Below are 18,104 nucleotides of genomic sequence, written 5' to 3'. Positions count from 1 at the left end.
GAGAGCGACGACGCCCGAGCCCAGAGAGCCATGTCGATTCCGCCCTACACCGCAGACCGAAGCAAGTGCCAACGCACCCAAAAGAAAGAGAAGAACAGTCGCCGCCATCAGAACTCCTAAGACCGAGCCAGAGACCGACTCGTCTGAAGAGGAGCGGAGCGAGCGAGCTACGATGGAGAGAACCTTCCACGACGACGTCAAAGAAGAAATGAACAACGCGCATGTGCGAAACTACGTAGACGGTCCGGAAAGACTTGAACTGGCCAGAGAACCGCGCAGACTCGTTGCGAGCATCCCCATGCCGTTTTGCAATTTCCTACACTTGCGAGACCACGGATTACCTCAGGTTGTAAGTAATGGACAAAATAATGTGGGTAACTTACCCAGTGACTTCCCAAAACTTAGGGTTGATGGCATTAATTTACAAGAATGGTATCAACAGCTCCAGGTTGTCTTTATGAAAGAAAATTTACTATTTTTTATCACTAGTCCCCCAAGAAGACCTTGGACTTTAAAAATAGATTGTTTACACCATAAGGCATTTTTCTTAATAATATCTAGCGTGTCTCCTGCAATGTATCATAGCATCAAACCAAATCTAACTGTTTCAGAAATAATTCAATGCATGTTTAATTTGTTTCACAGCGATAGTGTAGCTACCACCACAAGAATGTCTAAGGACTTCTTTTCTTCCAGAGTAAAACCAGGGGTTTCCATAAGTGAGCATTTAATATCTTTAAATAAAATAAGAGCTGAGCTGCATTTGAGGGGGGAAGTGATTTCAGATCAAACAATGAAAAGTGTTATTATCAACTCACTTGATTCATCATGGGATAGTTTTATGTCACACTTAGACACCATCAATCTAGGATATTTATCAATAGAAAGTCTATCTAACAAATTGATAGCAGAAGACAATTCAAGAAAAAATCGTTATAGCAATCACATAGAACGCAAATCTTTTAGGAAGGTAGCTTTCCAAGAAAAATATAATGAAACTTTTAAATGCCACAATTGTGGGTCCAGGGAACACAATAGAAGAGATTGTCCCAAAATTTCAAAGGAAAGACATAGGTCAGAATATAGGAATAAATACAATTATAGACAGTCTTCCACAGATAGACATAAATATAGAAGCCCACCAAATTACAGAGAAAGTAGAGGGGGCAGAGAAAATTCAAAAGAGAGAAAATCTGGTTCACTGAATGGACTAAATAAACAAGACAGCACTAAAACGCAACAAAATGAGAACAATAATTGGCTTATTGATTCTGGGGCAACTAATCACACCACTAATAACAAAAATATATTGTCTTCATTTACAGAAGATAAGTTTGTAATAAAGGTAGCTAATCAAGAAAAAGTTCAAGTATTAGGCAGAGGGAATGTGACCTTGCCTGGTCTAGGAAAAATAGAGGGGGTATTGTTAATACCAGAAATACCTCATAACATACTAAGTGCCATAAAACTAAGCAGAGATTCTGACATCAATATAGTTTTCTCAAAGGGAAAAGCAACTTTAGAGAAGAATAAAACAAATGTAGGCACTGTGATGATTAAAGGAGGCCTACCCTATCTGATAACAAAAGAAAGATGGTTACATAACATTGATTCAAATATGGAAGATTGTATTGAGGCAGATGATGAAAATATTAGTAACAGTGACAATGATGAATGTAAAATATCTCATGATCACACAGATACACACAAAGAGAAGAAACCAAAAATAGGTAAACCAATTCATGACGAGTGTGCTCATATCTTACATAGGAAGTTAGGACATGCAAGTTTTCCTGTAGTACAAAAAATGACTGAACACGCAGAAGGTGTCAAAATAAAAAATTGTGAAAATTATTTGGAATGCTCAGTATGTAAATCTACTAAACTAAAAACTAGTCCCAGGCCAAAAAAATCCACCAGATCAACTAACAAAATTTTTGACTTAGTACACATGGACTTAGTTGGCCCATTAACTCCATCAATCACTTATAGAAAACGTTACTTCCTAACAATAGTAGACGATTACAGTCGCTATGGTTTTGTTTACACATTAAAACACAAGGATGAAACCTTTCAAAAATTTAAGGAATTTTACAAACGCATAGAAACACAACATAATATCAAAATAAAACAAATTATGACAGATAGGGGATGTGAATTCATGTCTAAAGAATTCTCCCAATGGTTAAAGGATAGAGGAATGCTACATTACACGTCTAGTCCATTTTCTGCGTTCCAGAACGGGATTGCAGAGAGAAAGAATTCCACATTACAAACCATGATTAGGTGCACATTAGAGGATGCTGGTTTAGGCAAACAATTTTGGTCAGAAGCCCTACATTATTCAAATTACACTCAAAATAGAACCTGGTCCAGTATTGTGAATAAGACACCATATGAGGTGATGTATAATAGGAAACCAAAATTAGCACACATGCACATATTTGGGGTCACTGCAGACGTACACATACCTAAACAGTTGAGAAGAAAGGGAGAAAACGTATCCAGAAGACTAAGATTTATGGGATATGAAACTGGCACCAAAGGGTACAGATTCATTGATAATAATAACAAATTTATAGTTTCCAGAACAGCTGTGTTCCATGAACAGGCCAACTGGTCTAAATTACATCTTAATGAAATATTTCCAAATAAATGCAAAGATACAAAATCTCGTGAGGAAGGGACAATAGAAAATCAAAATGTCAACAAAAATAAAAACAAAACCAAAACATGGACAAATAGTCAACACAAAATAAAGACAGACACATTAACAAAAAAGGAAGCAAGATATTTGCATGACTACCATAGCAAACCAGAAAGAGCTATTAGGAACAATAGAAATCAAATACCAAATAAATACAGAGATTACATAATGCATATGGATGGTGAACAAATAACACCTAATACATATGAGGAAGTATTAAAACTCCCTCGTGAAGAAAAGGAAAAATGGGAACTAGCTATGAAAAAAGAGATGGAAAGTTTGCAAGGATTAAATGTATACACACCTGCGATTGCACCTAAAGATAAAACAATTATTGGTACCAGGTGGATTTATAAAATTAAGAACCTAGAAGGAGGCAATACCTTATACAAAGCTAGATTGGTTGCACAAGGTTATGCACAAAAATATCCGGAGGACTATACTGACACGTACTCCCCCACAGTAAGAACAGAGAGTGTTAAAACAGCTCTAGTAGTAGCATCCGCACTCAATCTTGATGTATTTCAATATGACATACAGACTGCGTACCTACACGCAAAACTAGATAAGGAAATATATGTAAGAGCACCTCACAGTCAATACACTAATAAAAATGAAATTTGGCTATTGAACAAGAGTTTATACGGATTAAAGCAATCTGGCAAAAGATGGTACGATTGCTTGGTAAAAGTACTTAAGACCATGGATTTCAACGCTACCACTGCTGATAACTGTTTCTTTGTCAAAAAGAGTGATGATCACATTGAATTTGTATTGATTTATGTAGATGATATTTTATATATAGGAAAACACAAAGAGAGAAGAGAAATCTTTGTAAACAAGCTAAATGAACATTTCTCGTTGAAATCTCTAGGTAAAGTAAACAAATACCTTGGTGTACAAATTAACAAAACTAGAAGGGGATTCAAACTTACTCAGAAAGATAAGATTATTGAACTTCTAAACAAATGTAATTTAAACAATGCCAAACCCTGTGACACTCCTATGCAAACTGATTTCCTTAGAAATACTGATGAATCTTCCCCTGAATTCAAGGATAATACATTTTATAGATCAGTCATAGGTTCACTTCTTTATATATCTAATTGGACCAGGCCAGATATTGCATTACCACTCAATTTATTATCAAGGCACGTTAGCAAACCAACAATGTATCACTGGGAAGCTGTCAAAAGAATTTTAAGATATCTGAAAAGTACATTAGACTTTTGCCTAGTATTAGAACCTAGTGATAATAAAGAACCAAAACTTACATGTTACGCAGATGCGGATTGGGCTGGAGATATATCATGCAGAAAAAGTACTTCTGGTTATATTTTTCTGTTAAATGACTGTCCAGTTTACTGATACACTGGTAAACAAGAACTGGTAGCCACTTCAACCACAGAAGCGGAATATGTTTGTTTATCCAAAGCTGCAAATAACCTTGTATGGTTTAATGATTTAATTTCAGATGTTTGGAAAAAACCTGCTTTGCCTTTTGTTATGCATGAAGACAATAAAGCGGCCATTGAAATATCTAGATCCGATGCCATTGGACAAAGATCCAGGCATATAGATATAAAATTTAAGCATGTGAGACAATTGTCTCAAGATGGATTTATCAAAGCAGTGCATTGTGATACCTCTGAACAATTAGCTGACATATTGACGAAGCCTTTACCTTCTAAACAGCACAAATACTTAACTTCCAAATAGTATGTCTTATATTGTCCTGAATCTGAATGTAATTGGTGTTGTATAGCGAACCGGCATTTAGAGGGGGATTTGTCAGATGTAAATGCCTTATTCCCTAATGTGTAAATAATGTATATATGGGATATCAGGGGTTAACTTATTCTTTGACTCTTAATGTATTCATAATTCACCACTCCCACTCTTGGCTCCACCCTTTGTATATATAAGGAGCCACCTTCACCATTTTCTTTGCTTCTATCTGTGAATATTCAGTGAATATAGAATGCCTATTATAATTAAAGAGAAATATATTTAAACCTCTAACTCTCATTATTATTATTGAGTCTGATCCTAAAAATATCGCAACAAGCTCATTTAGGGACTATTAGAATTACAACAGCATTGAATAAAGCGACTCTGACAAATAAGGTTATAAAATTGGACATAACTCGCTTGCCTTCCTTAGAAATGAAAATTATAATCCCAATTATGATCATAAATTGACAATTACCCCTATAGGGTTATAGTAGCACTATATGTCCTAGCATGTACAGGAAGGAAAACTGCAGATATTTATGTCTATGGAGATTCTCAGTCATCTAGGTCATGGTTATCCCAAATGTGCTTTTTCAAGAGGCAATTGGACTTTCTTGTTTTTCTTTGAAGATGTTTCACTTCTCATCCAAGAAGCTTCTTTAGCTCTGACTGGATGGTGGGGAATGGAAGGATTTATACTCCTTGCAGACAGCTGGTCATTTGCATTCTTTTAGCGAGTCATTAAGGTCACCTGGAGGTTTATATGTGTCATCAGGGTCACCTGAGTGGTGCAAATGGGTGTGGAGCCTTCTTGGAACTGTTGAAATGACTATTTGTTTGTTTGTTTTATTTGTTTTATTAAATTTATATACTGCCCTACTCCCGAAGGACTCAGGGCGGTGAACAGGCACAAAATAAAATACATAAATACAAAAGTTAGAAACATAATTAAAACCAAATTAAATAATTTAGCCCACGACAATTAAAAAACCCAATAATTTAAAACAAATTTAAAATTTCAATTTAAAAATTTAAAAGAAAGGGGAGAAAATTAGGCCAGGCCGGCTTGCTGGAATAGGAGGGTCTTAAAAGCACGGCGGAAAGTGCGCAGATCCAGGATCCTCCGTATCTCCAGGGGGAGCTCATTCCAGATAGTGGGTGCCCCCACAGAGAAGGCCCTCCCCCTGGGGGCCACCAGTCGACACTGCTTGGCTGATGGCACCCGGAGGAGCCCCTCTCTATGAGAACGTACTGGCCGGTGGGAGGCTGTTGTAGATTGGAGAAAGATGGTGTTGTATCCCTCTCCCTCTGTTGAGAGAAGGCTGTTCAATTTTGACATAGATGAACAGCCTTTTCTTAAAAATAGGGGGAGGAATACGACATCATTTATCTCCAATCTACAGTCCTTTCAACAGTTTCAAGAAGGCTCCACACCCATTTGCACCATTCAGGTGACCCTGATGACACAGATAAACCTCCAATTCAGTGGTGAAATCTAAAAATTGTTACTACCAGTTCTATGGGCGTGGCTTGGTGGGAGAGTAATTTGACTGGGTGGGCGTGGCCAATTTTTTTATTATTATTATTTTAAAACCATTTTTTCTACAACCTCTTCAGCGAAGAGGTTTTTAAAAAAGCCTCTGCCCATCAGGCTACTCAGCTGGAATCGTCAGAGTCATTTAAAAGAAAAAAAGCCTCTGCTGATCAGGCAATTCAGCTTGGATCGTCAGAGGCATTTAAAAGAAAAAAACCCTTTTTTTCTTTTAAATGCCTCTGACGATCCAAACTGAGCCGCGTGATCTTCAGAGACTTTTTTTTTTTTACTTTTAAAAGCATTTTTTCCACCGAAGAGGTTATAAAAAAAATGCTGTTAAAAGTTTTTAAAAAGCCTCTGATGATTGTGCGGCTCAGCTGGGTGGGGGTGGGGGGCAGGGATTTTTGCTACCGGTTCTCCGAACCACCTGCCTCCATCGCTACTGGATTGGGCGATCCAGTCTGAACCGGGAGCATTTCACCCCTGCTCCAACTCACTAACATCTCACATAAGAATGCAAATGACCAGCTATCTGCAAGGAGTATAAATCCTTCCATTCCCCACCATCCAGCGAGAGCTAAAGAAGTTTCTAGGATGAGAAGTGAAACATCTTTAAAGAAAAACCAGAAAGATCAATTGCCTCTTGAAAAAGCACATGGCGACATGGCGCTCCCACGTGACACCTCTCCTGTGCGACCTGCATTGGCTTCCAGTGGTCTTCTGGGTGCGCTTCAAGGTATTGATTCTCATCTTCAAAACGCTCCATGGCTTAGGGTCCGGTTATTTACGAGACCACCTTCTGCCACCGATAACCTCCCACCGGCCAATACCCTCCCACAGAGAGGGCATCCTCAGGGTGCCGTCGGTCAGGCAATGTCAGCTGGCGACCCCCCGGGGAAGAGCCTTCTCTGTGGCGGCACCCACCCTCTGGAATGAGCTACCCCCAGGGATACGATTGATCCCGGACCTCCGGACCTTCCACTGGGCCCTAAAGACTTTTTTATTTCAGCAAGCCGGGCTGGGTTAAAAAAAAATTTAATTGGTGAATTTTATGGGTAGGGGTTTTTAAATTGGGGGAAGCCAAAGATAAATTTAATTTTGTTTTAGGGTATTTTAATGTTTATATTGCATGTTTTTTAATTTTGGCTGTTCACCGCCCTGAGTCCTTCGGGGGAGGGAGCGGTATAAAAAATTTAAAAATAAATGAATAAATAAATAAATTTGGAACATGCAGATATTGATAAGTGTTCCAGCCAATAGGAAAATAGCTTCCAGCATCCCAACTTGTAAAACAGATTTTTTTTTTTTGGTCATTTTCTTTGAACTGTAGGATTCGCATTGCAACCAAAGACTCATGCCAGAATGCCTTATTTCAGCCAACAGGCAAGAATGGCTGCCTCTGGCCCAGGAGATTCAGTGCATTTTTGCAGGCATGCTGCTAATGTTAATCAGTCATCCCGTGGTGATGGTTTGGGGAGGGGTTGCTGCGGTTTTCAAAAATGTTTTGCAGCTGGAGCCAATGATGGATGTGTGGGTAGAGCTCTAACAGTCAGCAACCGATGCTGAAATTAACCACGACATAGGACATTTCAACCCAAGATTTAGCTGAGCTGCAAAAGAGGCAGCCACATCAGGGTGTTGCCAAACAAGAAAACTAACAATCCTTTCCATACGTAGATATTGTTCCTAACCATCATGTCACCCAAATGTGCTTTCTGATGTCACACACAAGCACCACTATTTTATATTGTGTAAGATAGGCGGCAAACAAATTTAATACAGTATACTGTGAACAAACAAACATACTTGCATCATGTACTGCATATGTATACTGTGTAAGAATAAGTTTGCATTGCAAGGTATGTTTCATCACAAGTCCTTCTACACATACACACCCATGGATACCTGGGATTCCATAGGATGATCTTGCTTTTTTGAGTCACCCATTCTTATTTTAGCTGAGGCATAACAGAACAACAGATTTGAAAGAGACCTTGGAGATCTTCTGGTCCCGCCCCCTGCTCAAGCAGAAGATCCTGTACCATTTCAGACAATTGGTTGTCCAGTCTCTTCTTAAAAACTTCCAGTGATGGAGCACCCACAACTTCTGAAGGCAAACCGTTCCACTGATTAATCGTTCTGCAGGAAATTTCTCCTTATTTCTAGGTAGGTTCTCTCTTTGATTAGTTTCCATCCATTGCTTTGGAGAACACGTTGACTCCCTCTTCTTTATAACAGTCATTTTGTCATGGTTCTGAGTAATGCTCCCAATCAATTCAAGATTTTGAATCCTTGGCTTCCTCAAAAATCCTGTTTATTGTGTACATCATATCAGCATGGTGTCAGATCCCATAGAACCCTACCAGGGCACCCCATATTCTTGTGGGGAGGGCCTGGTTGCATTCCTCACTTTATAACCTTTTTCCTGTAGTATGCCTCTCTTGTATTTTGATTTACCTTCCTGGGAATGTAAAGGGGGAAGGAATGGTTAGAGGGGCCATCTGTTTTGTCTCCAGCAAGTGACATCTGGGAACAACTTCTTACCACCTTCTCAGCCCCGTGGTTCTCAAAAAAACTTTGTACCTGCAGATTGGCTTGCCCTGCTCTGGTGACAGGAGAGGAGTTTTTATCTGTTATGTGCGGGAATTCTCAGATCGTACCATCTTTGCCTTGCTATCACTTTCTCTCAATAAAAGTTTCCTTTTGAAATAATGCCCGTTTCAAGAGTTCTGCTTTCTTGAAAAGGGAGGAGAGGCAAGTCCTTACATATGGTTAGATGTGAAACCAACACTGAATAATTCCCGCATTTTTGGTATGATTAAATAGATATTGTCCACCCCCCTTGTGTCACAGGTCGTGTTAGCTGAACAAGCTGGTGATGAACTTCTCAGCACTGCTTCCTGCTGTTGCTAGGGGACGTTGATCTGGCCTTGGTTCTCAGGAGCCTTATCATTGTTATGTCTGGCACATTGGAGGAAAACATTCTATATTCCATAAACCCCCCTTCCCCCCTAAGGATGACAACTAAGAAACAAAGCAAGAAAATACGGCTTCAGCTAGAGTCGTTTTGAGAGTTGACACTCTTTAGTATATTAGCGGTGGCTAAGAAGCTAGCTTGTCGATTGAAAGGTCGGCAGTTCAGCAGTTCGAATCCCTAGTGCCGCATAATGGGAGCAGCTCCCACTACTTGTCCCAGCTTCTGCCAACCTAGCAGTTTGAAAGCACATTAACGTGCATTTTGCACATTAAAAAATGCAAGTAGAAAAATAGGGACCACCTTTGGTGGGAAGGTAACAGTGTTCCCTGCACCTTTGGCGTTTAGGCATGCTGGCCACATGACCATGGAGACGTCTTCGGACAGCGCTGGCTCTTCTACTTTGAAAAGGAGATGAACACCGCCCCCTAGAGTCAGGAATGACTAGCACATAGGTGCAAGGGGAACCTTTACCTTTACCTTAGTATTAGAACACTACTATCATGTCACTCCTAGTCCTTCTTTTCATTAAGATAGACATATCAAATTCCTGCAACCGTTCTTCATATGTTTTAGTTTCTAATCATCTTTGTTGCTCTTCTCTAAACTTGTTCCAGAGTGTTGACATCTTCTTTATATCGTGGTGACCAAAACTAGACACAATAGTACCAAGAGTTGCTCCAGTCTTGTGCTTTTCGGATTAATTACAATCTATGCTCAAGGATTACTTTGTTGATCTTGCAATTGTGTTGTCTAGACTGCAGTTGCCCACCATAAGTATTCTGCATTATGTAACTGCTATTATTGCATCTGTGATTCCATATGGCCTGCTCCCAAATGAGGCATGTATAGCATGTGTTCTTATTTGTACTTGAAAAACCTCTCACTAGGACTTCCTGTTTTTGGAAGTCTTTCTTGAGTGATAATGCTAAGAATCTTGTATCTGGAAATACCCAAAGTACATTTTGCTGCTGGCAGAGCAGATTTTTTTTCTGCCCATGTAGTGTGATTTGCATTTTCTAACTGAATATGATAGTTTCAATCTGTCTCATAAAAAATAAGCAATTAACAGCTTTCTTTCTTTCTCTTTCTTTCTTTCTTTTTCTTTCTTTCTTTCTTTGCATGGGAGAGCCAATTTGGCAATCTCACCAGCTCCAGAGAAATCTCTCTCTGACTGGTCTATTTAGGAGGAGGAATTATAAAGTGGCAACTTCTTTTCTTGTTTTTTTCCAGATGTTTGATCAACTATGGGTTGGTAGTTAAAGGTTACACTCCTTTCAAAATGAGAGTCAAACAAACCATAGTGAAAACAAGCATTTTCCTGACAACTGTAGTTACAAATATTAAGATAAATCCAATACTGTACCTTTATATATGAAAAAAACATTGAATTTCTGCAATCAAAAATGCAGAACTGTTGTACAGAATTGTTGTATAGTACACACTGCTTACTATACTATAGTGTTGTGGGCTAATTCACCCAATATACTTTGTTATAATGTAGTCTGCTTGGGTTTTGATTGTGATTGTGGTTGCTATTTTCCCTGGCCACCATCTAGTTCAGAATTTTTCAACTAGTTCCTTATATTTGGACTTTAATTTCAAGAGGTTTCCGGCCAGCGTGGAACTTTGACAATTAGACCCTAATGGCTGTGTTTAACGAGAGTTTATGAAATTGAGATATTTGGAGGGTTCTTGTGTGTGTGTGTGTGTGTGTGTGTGTGTGTGACATAGTGCCGCACAAGGCCAACCAATTATGATGTATCCCATAGGTCATGTTAAATAAATTAGTATTTACTTGAAATGTCATTCCAGCCAGATTCAGATTAGTAGATCCGTATACAGGTAATCCCTAGATTTATAATCATTCATTGTAAGTGACTTATAGCCATTTTTCACACTTATGGCCACTGCAGCATCCCTTAGTCATGTGATCAAAATTACAGGCACTTGGCAACTGACTCATATTTATGACGGCTGCAGTGTCCCAGGGTCATGTGATCCCTTTTTGCAACCTTCTTACAAGCAAAGTCAATGGGGAAGCCAGATTGACTTAACGATCATGTTACTAACTTAACAGCTGCAGTGATTCACTTAACAACTGTGGCAAGAAAGGTCGTAAAATGGGGCAAAACTCACTTAACAACTGTCTTGCTTAGCAACAGAAATTTTGGGCTCAATTGTAGTCGTAAGTCGAGGACTACCTATATAGTGTATTAGAAGAGTTATTGGTGTCTCTGTCCATTCCCCAGTGAGTCACAACAATAAGAGAAAAGCCGGAAATCTTTAATACAGTTAAGAGTTTATTCTTTAATATCAATAAATAAGCAGCTAGAAGAATCTCTTCATTTCCTCCAAGTTGAGGAGTTTCATTTGTTTGTTTTTCCTAACAAAATGTTTCCTTCTGTTTATGTGTGCATTAAAAAATCCAGTCCTGGGCTTGAGGTGGGTTCTAGTCATGAGAAGAGGGAGGGAGGAAGGGAGAGGGAAACGAACATAGTGTGGTCACTAATGCAGAAAGCAATTGGGACGGTATGTGTGCATGTGTGCGCGCGTGAGCTTGCGTGTGCAAAGGCAAGGACAAGCAGGTGGCTCAAAATGTACAGAAGCCGAATCGCTGGTGAGGTTTGTGGGTTGGGTAGAGAAGCAGCTGGCAGGGAACGTGGCATGGCAAATGCCAGCACTGTGGCCCACACTAGCAATCACACTAGCAGAGGGGTTAACGGGGAAGAGAGACACTATTAAATAACAGAGGGGCAGAGAAGCAGAAGCGGGGCCGAAGACAAGACAGTGGGGTTTGGGAAGTGGGCAGATCTTGACGGTTGGGGGGAACGACGTAGTTATTTCCATGATGACTCAAATGTTCACTTCTTTCCTTCTATATTGTCTGTAAAAAGGAAGGAAGAAAATAAAGAATAAAGGGCAGAGAATGAAGAAATCAAGACATCCACACACCCTTCCTCACACACACTGCAAGCAAGATGAGTAACCTAGAACTACTTCCTGCAAAAAATATTTTTGTATGTTGTTCCAGCAGTGATGCTGATTTAAATTTTGCTAATTATTTATATAATATTGTGGCATTTTATTATGGATAATGCTGGGTATTGCTGAGATCTTCTGATTGGGGAGGTATGTGATGGGTGGATGCATGGATGGAGTTAGAGAGAAAGAGAAATGGATAGATAGAAATGGATAAATGAGAGAGAGAGAGAGAGAGATGGATAGAGATGGATAGATGAGAGAGAAAGAGATGGATAGAGATGGATAGATGAGAGACAGAAATAGATAGATAGATAGATAGATAGATAGATAGATAGATAGATAGATAATAGATAGATAGATAATATATTACATTATAATTAAGCCCCAAATAATTCTACTAAGAATTAGTAGACTAAGAACTAATTTTACACACTGAGTGGAACTTGCTTCCTATGAATCATGTATGGTCTTGGAGCTTTAGGGAGAAATCAACAGACCTGGAAATGTTCACTGCCCTGGTTTCATACATGCTAAGCCCAGCACAGAAAAGCTCACCCAACCCAGAACATCATTTTCTCTACAGCTTAGCCCAAGCATCCTCACCCACCTCTTTAAGAAGAATCTGACAACACCAAAAGCAGCAGGCCCACAGAAGGCACGCATCACCCCCTTTGCTGTCCAGCAAATGTATGGCCAAGCAATGACTTAAATCAGACATTTGCCTAAGCATGACACAAGGGCAATATAGGCACAATTAGGCACAGTCAGGAAGGCTGTGGAAAGCAGAAAAGATTTCTGTGCTAACAAAAAGTCAGTCCAAGACTATCCTCTCATTGAGCCAAACACAGTGAAGTCAGAAGCATCTTTAAAAGGGTGCCAAAGGCCAAGAATGGCCAGGAAAGGCACAATGTAAGAAAAGGTCCGACTAACAGAAGCACAATTAGGAATGTGACAATTAGGATTCATAGAATCCAACAGATAAACATGCAAAATTGTTTGTGCTGAAAGTTACCCCGTCTTTTTCTTTTGAAGGGCCCTATGAATTATTCACTGGTTACAAAACTGAACTCTAAACCACCCTAGGATTCTTTAGAAATTTCTAAGATGTTCCTCAAAGGAAGGACCAATAAACTCAGGCAAGTTTCCGTAAGAAATAGTTTTTTTCCCTTGCTGAGCTTCCTCTGCAACACAGGAGCAGCAGGTCATGAGAGCTGGTGATGGCCATTCATATAGGGGTCAGTTTTAATGTTTTAAAAATGCTCCCTTTTCTCCTGTAATGTTGGTATAGAAAGTAGGGAAAATAATTTTGACAGAGATATACAAGATCCATTACTAGGGCAAAAAAGGGTGGAACATATTTTAAGTTTACAAAAGACATACCGGCCGGTACGGTACGCTCTCATAGAGAGATGGCACCTCTGGGTGCCGTCAGCCAAGCAGTGTCAACTGGCGGCCCCCAGGGGGAGGGCCTTCTCTGTGGGGGTACCCACTATCTGGAACGAGCTCCCCCCGGAGATATGGAGGATCTCGGATCTGCGCACTTTCCACCGTGCTCTTAAGACCCTCCTATTCCAGCAAGCCGGCCTGGCCTAATTTTCTCCCCTTTCTTTTAAATTTTTAAACTGAAATTTTAATTTGTTTTAAATTATTGGGATTTTTAATTGTCTTGGGCTAAATTATTTAATTTGGTTTTAAATTGTTTCTAACTTTTGTATTTATGTATTTTATTCTGTGCCTGTTCACCGCCCTGAGTCCTTCGAGAGTAGGGCAGTATATAAATTTAATAAAACAAACAAAACAAAACAAACAAACATACCAGTAATATTCAAAATCAGACCCTCTCTAATCATCTGTCTTTCCTATAACAACTGTAGAGAGTATGGGAAATGTCTTTGACAGAAATACACAAGATCCATCACTAGGGTGATTGGGATGTGTGTGAAAAGGGTTTTACGTTCACAACAGACAGATATTGGAAGCAATTCAAGATACATTCCTAAATCACTGAACTATAAAAAAGAGAAGGCACAGCACAATCAGACCTCCAGGATTCTGTTATTATAGCCAAATTTAATGAAGATATTTTTCCCCCTCTTTCTGTGGAGTTGACTTCTTGGATGGAGTCTACCTAGTGGTGCTGATGTCAATCTTGCAAATCTGATTGTGTTGTACCTTGTTTTCTTACAGTTCAATGAATTAAAGAGGGGTCTGTCTAAACCTGAATGTTTCATTCCTTTTTGACCTAGTAATAAATCTTGCATATCTGTGTCAAGGTTATTTTCTCTACTTTCTATACCAACATTACAGATACACTGGTTCAGCAGTCTTCTAAGAAATGCTTGGAATTGTAATTTTGCTTATTTGTATATCTTGGCAGATGAACCAAACTACCATTTCCAGCATCTCAGTGAACTGAAATAGGAAGCAATCAGCAAAACAGATTATTATTATACCTTTCCTCCTCCTTCTCTCTTCATCACGAATTCCTTTATATTCAATATTATGTATATAGGCTTCGGGGATGAAGCAGAAGGTGAAGGAAGAGAAGATCGAGAATACACTTTTTGATTATTCCTATGTTCAAATTATCTATGTCTACTGTAAGGTAGAGTCACCGAAGCTGGCTAGATCAACCTATTCTATGAAGATCAGTGGATTAGACATGATTCTATATTCCCTGAAATATTTGAAACTTTCTAAGTAGATAAACAAAGATTCCTTGGCAGACGTGTTAGTCTCACCATCTTAAAAATGCTACATTTGAGGAAAAACAAAAAATCTTGGAAATTCAGCCTGCTCTGTGGGCATTCAAAAGATAACATTAATAGCTGATTTATCGAAGTGGCCATGACCATTCCTGCATCCCAACAGGAAGTTGAATTTGTGCAAAATGGAGCCTTGCATTGATCAGATTATCACCAACCAAACATTTCATGAAGAAATGGTACCGTTGGAATAATTCTCTTTCGGGGAAGGATTTTCTGTCTCTTATCCTGTGAAGCAGTTTTTCTCTCCCTATGTAGCTGGGCCCTGGTTTCCTGGACAATGTCATTTGCAGCAAACAGACTGTCCAAGCAAAAAAAGAAACATTCTTCCCAGCTTCGCACAGATATTGCCTATTTTTCTGCATAGATGAACAGACAGATATGAAGGAATTGCCAGAGAACAAACAAGGCATGCAATTGAGGGTTGTACAGTAAGATACCTGGGAGGCAGGATACAGGAGAATATAGGGGGAAGGAGTTTATGCTACAGGATGGAAAGGATAAAAGAAGCCAGAGTTAATAGAGATTAGGAAGGAAGTTCACAAGAAGAGGAGAATATTATTAGTCTGGATGGAATGAGTAAGTAAAATGAATGAATGAATGATTAGCAACCCATAAAGAAGGGTAAACTCTCTAGAATAAGAGAAAGGCAAACAACCGTTTCCTTGTTATATCTTATTACACAGAACTCCCAAAGGTGCTTTTTCAAAAGGCAACTGTACTTCATTTTTCCTTGAAGACATTTTGCTTCTCACCCAAGAAGCTTCTTCAGTTCAGAACTCATGTTGCCTTTGAAAAAGCACTTTGTGGCAACCATGATCTGGGTAATTGAGAATCTCCATAGACACTCAGATAGTTTCCATCTACTTTTGTGCTTCCTCTGGTCCACCAGATCTACTTTATCTTCAGATCTAAAAAAGTGAAACCAAGGATCTGGGCAACTCCACAGCTTTATAAAAGGGACTCTGTCATTGCCTTTATCAGAATTGTAAATTCCTTGGAACTGATATCAGATGCATCTGGATGTGCTCCATGGAGTACACCAGGAAAGAACCCAAATGACCAAGGATCAAATCCTATTTTTAAAGGTGTGTTGCACTGAATGACTTCAGATGGGAATTCTAGACTAACTGAGGAAATATCAGAGGAAGGCAGGAAATAATTACAAAGAAAGATCAGAAGGGAGGGTACATCCCATTTCTTATCTTCTCCAACTTGATGATTTTGTTTTCATGGATTCCATCTGGGAAATCCAATTCCAGTAAGAAGGAAAAGGCAAAGGGCTGGGAAGATAAGGTATATTAGGGAGGCTTACGCTCCAGATAGTTCCGGGCAACGAATTTGAGACATTCATCCAGAAAGATGACGGGCAAGGATATCTTCAACACCACGAGCCAGTGATGCAAGTCCAAGTGTGTCAGTTTGAAGATCATCTGGAAAGCACAAGAACAACAATGGAGACATCAATAGAGAAATATGTATTTTCTTCTACCTTTCCACTCATAGTCAGATCATGTACTAAAATGATGTAAATGATAGGCTACATTAGATATAATTGGCTGAATCCTGATTAAAAGTTGGATTTAATAAATGGGACTTGTTCTTCCCAGAAAATAGAAATGTATAAATCCTATGATGAAGGAATTCTGGAATGAATGGGAGAACACCTGAAGCATCTCTTTTCAAGCCATTAAAGAAGCTATTACTTCTAAACTGACTCTGCTGCTTTCAGAAGCTACTCTTAGATGTTTCCATGTGAGTGTACATGCATTCATAGCTGCTTCACTTGTTATTTTCCCCAGCAAGCAGAGGTGGCTGTGTATATGTACACATGAAGAAGCAGCCAGAAACAGTTTCTGGAACAGCTGAAGAAGCCTGGAAAAGACTTCTCCAGCTAGAAGTACAGTACAGTAGAGCAGCTGTTTGAATGATTTGGAAAAAAGGGACTTAGAGCACACTGCTGTGCATTCTGAAGTATTTTTTTCAAAGAATTTGCATAATCTTGATGTCTGTAGAATTCAGCAAGAAGTGGGAATACTAGCCATTTGGGGTATGCCATGCCTCAGATTTGAAGGCAAAAAGGTTCACCGACAGGCATGAATCTAGCACCCATTCCCTGAAACAGCTGGGCATGTTGGTCATGTAGCTATCCTCTTTAGGTGCCACATGATCCTGGAAATGATACAGTTGCTTTAAAGAGCTGAAGAAAAATCTTGCTTTATTTGTGCCTCTGTAGACTCCAGGGCCCCTTTTTAGTTTTGAATCCTAAAGTAAAATCCCCCACCCCTCACTGATCAAAAATGTGACCACTATTACTTACAGGCAGGGGATCAACGTAAAGGATGACAAAATGCAGAGACATGGAGAGGCAGATAGATCCCAGAAGCCAGATGTTCACCCAGGGAGGCATCCGTACCAAGGACTGGTTCTCTGAAAGGCTATACAGGAGAGAGAAATGGGAAATTAAATCAAAGTTATGATTTCCACTCTGTTTTTGATATGAGAGCTCCCAGTCTTAAATAATCAGTCAGCGCAAATATATAGCGACTAGTCCTCTTAAAAAAAAATGAGATATATGAGAAGCGAGCAACTTTCCTTCGAGCAAAAGGTTAATTAGATAGATATCTCAGCTCTGCGTGGAAGGTCCCAGCCCTGGGAGTTAACAAATGGGTGCATTTGAGGATTGCGACAAAGTTAGAACACAGTATTGCAATTTGGATGCAAAATTCAATTAATCTCAGACTTCATTTTAAATCAACATCTTTATGACTTTAAAACATGTGATCAGAATGGGAGAGCTAGTGATTGGAGGAATTTGTTCTTTGCCCTCCCTTCTGAACAATAAAACATGAATTAACTATGCAAATAAGCAGATGTTTTAAATTAAGGATACTTATCTTTGGAGCATGGAAATAGTTCTGCTGCAATAACTGGGAAAGCACTGCTTTTGTGCTAATTAATCTTGGCATGCTTCAGCAGGCTGCCTCTCTTCTATTGTGAAGACCAGAATGGGACAACTTGCCACAGCCAACTCGCCATGGCCAACTCACTGCAGAACAACTCATCACGGCCAACTAGCTGTGGGATAACTCACTGCATATTTTAATTTTTGTCATTCACATTTCATTCTGTCCCTCCTTTTGCATCCTTTTTTAAATGATTCTATTCCACTATTTCTTTAATATTAGTATAACTCTTGTCCTGCAGTGAGTTGTTCTGAGGTGAGCTGGCTGTAGTGAGTGGTCCTACAGTGAGCTGGCCATGGCAAATTGGCTAAAGCGAAAGTTGGCTGTGGTGAATTGGTTGTGGCGAATTGTCATAGACCCTGTGAAGACACGTCCACAACAGATGAGATGTAGATGTCTTACAATGTTATTCTTCAGATATCTCTTGGTTTCCTATGTT

General features: G+C 39.4%; 1 protein-coding gene across 1 annotated transcript in view; it reads right to left on the bottom strand.

Annotated features, from left to right (window-relative positions):
• Positions 1 to 11,234: 11,234 nt before the first annotated feature.
• The window catches only part of ATP2A1 (ATPase sarcoplasmic/endoplasmic reticulum Ca2+ transporting 1), a 40,486-nt gene continuing 33,616 nt past the window's right edge, over positions 11,235 to 18,104 (bottom strand). Inside the window, exons 21-23 of the mRNA XM_034423356.3 lie at positions 17,020 to 17,137; positions 16,015 to 16,132; positions 11,235 to 11,836 (exon numbers count right to left, since the gene is read on the bottom strand). Of these exons, the coding sequence (XP_034279247.1) occupies positions 11,814 to 11,836; positions 16,015 to 16,132; positions 17,020 to 17,137 (259 nt within the window). The 3' untranslated portion in view covers positions 11,235 to 11,813. The remainder of the gene's footprint in view (positions 11,837 to 16,014; positions 16,133 to 17,019; positions 17,138 to 18,104) is intronic.

This window comes from Pantherophis guttatus, chromosome 4 (genome assembly GCF_059756535.1).
Source record: "Pantherophis guttatus breed Tessera chromosome 4, ASM5975653v1, whole genome shotgun sequence".
NCBI lineage: Eukaryota > Metazoa > Chordata > Lepidosauria > Squamata > Colubridae > Pantherophis > Pantherophis guttatus.
This window is presented reverse-complemented; position numbering and strand designations above follow the sequence as displayed.